General features: G+C 39.0%; 1 protein-coding gene across 1 annotated transcript in view; it reads right to left on the bottom strand.

Annotated features, from left to right (window-relative positions):
* Positions 1 to 695: 695 nt before the first annotated feature.
* LOC126470955 (aquaporin AQPAe.a-like) overlaps positions 696 to 1,722 on the bottom strand; it is a 66,905-nt gene continuing 65,878 nt past the window's right edge. Inside the window, exons 5-6 of the mRNA XM_050099005.1 lie at positions 1,607 to 1,687; positions 696 to 827 (exon numbers count right to left, since the gene is read on the bottom strand). Coding sequence (XP_049954962.1) covers positions 696 to 827; positions 1,607 to 1,687 — 213 coding nt within the window. The remainder of the gene's footprint in view (positions 828 to 1,606; positions 1,688 to 1,722) is intronic.

Genomic DNA, 1,722 nt, shown 5'->3' with positions numbered 1-1,722 from the left:
CTTCCTGTGAAGTAGTTCAGCTAAAGGTTATGGAGATGGATAACGATCACACACACGCGTGTCTTGATAGTAGATCAGAGTGGCTCAGTATTTAGATATAGTGATTGGTGCCTGTTTTAACTTACCGGATTTTTCTGATTTCCTTGTATGCGGTATAAATCTTCAATACAGTGAATCTTTAAACATCGACCTCTTCGAGTCCCCTGGTTATGAAAGCACCTATTGAATAACAACAATTTGCCCACATTCGAATTCACGTAGCTCTGCTAAAATACACCATATTACACAGAACACTTCCACACGACTGGCTCTTTCAACATATTGGAACACCGTACTGTGCCGCTTGTTATAAAATACGGCAGCGCAATCTAGCATCTTCCCTTGTGTTCAAGCATCCATTTCTCACTGTCTCCATATTTTCACCCAATCTGAAGCGTAGAAATACAGCAGTGAAACTTACCTATGAAGAATTGCGTTGCCTCTTATCTCGAGAGTTCGTAAACTAGCTGCGTATCATCAATAGTTGAATTTTGAAGATATATGTTGTAAATTACAATCCTTTGGCTAGTAACAAAGTCAAGTAGTTAAAATTGAACACTAACTTTGGATCACCATATATTTCAGATTCTCAACAGGGAACATTCTACAGATAATTTCTTTATCAATAGCCTTAGCAGTGTAAGACAAATGCTATTTTATGAAAGTAGGGGCCTGTGTTCAGAGTCTCTAGTTGGTCTGACTGGTGCTTTAGGGACGCTTGGTCTGAAGAGACAACTGGACATGGCGCCAGCTGCAATGCCTCCTGCGAGTGGTCCCATCCAGTACACCTGAAAAAATTAGTTTCATCATTAGTGTCAATAGTACGTGTGCGCACACACACACACACACACACACACACACACACACACACACACACACACACTTCTACCAAAATAGAAACAATATCTGTGGGCATAATGAGGCATTCATAGTTAAGCTGTGTGCACTATGTGCCCCCTTTTCTGATCACAGAATGATTTTTGTATCAGAAGTTTCAGCAGAAGACCGTCACCGATGTCTTATACAACAGTTACCAAACAATCCAAGTATGCAATGTACAGGAATAACATGGCGTAAGCTACTCCACATAGGAATTACGAGAAGGAAAGTGACTATTTCCTGGAACTTTGAAATATCTGCACAGTCGGAAATGGACAATTTATTAATACTTACTACATAGTTTAAGTACATATTACAGCAAAATCTATATGCGCAGTTTACAAACTATTTTGAAGTAATCTTTGGAACAAGTAAAGTTTCTATGATCTAGGTCAGAAAAGATGAGAAAATTAACAAAAACTCTTGGTTTAAGACAAATGGCATTTTATTTTTTAGAATCTGAAGTGAGGAAATAAGAATGACAGTACAGCACGGCTAATTTCAGGTAGATCTTCAACAGTCAGCTAAGTATAATGTTTAACATGTTAATGTATGCGTTGACTATAGGTTTGATTAGGCAACATCTACGTTGGGTAAAGATAATAGCGGAATATTCTGCAGTTTGTTATTTTTGCCTATTAGAGCTGACCCTCAGTCGACTTTTAGCATTATCACAACCAATACTTACCCAGTGATTGTGCCACACACCAGTCACCATTGCAGGCCCAAGTGAGCGAGCCGGATTCATGCTAGCACCTGTGTACTGCATCTGCAAACAAAACGGTAGAAACATTACTCAAATTC

The sequence above is a fragment of the Schistocerca serialis genome, chromosome 3 (genome assembly GCF_023864345.2).
Source record: "Schistocerca serialis cubense isolate TAMUIC-IGC-003099 chromosome 3, iqSchSeri2.2, whole genome shotgun sequence".
NCBI lineage: Eukaryota > Metazoa > Arthropoda > Insecta > Orthoptera > Acrididae > Schistocerca > Schistocerca serialis.
Note: the sequence above shows the minus strand (reverse complement) of the source record. Positions and strands in the feature narration are given on the sequence as shown.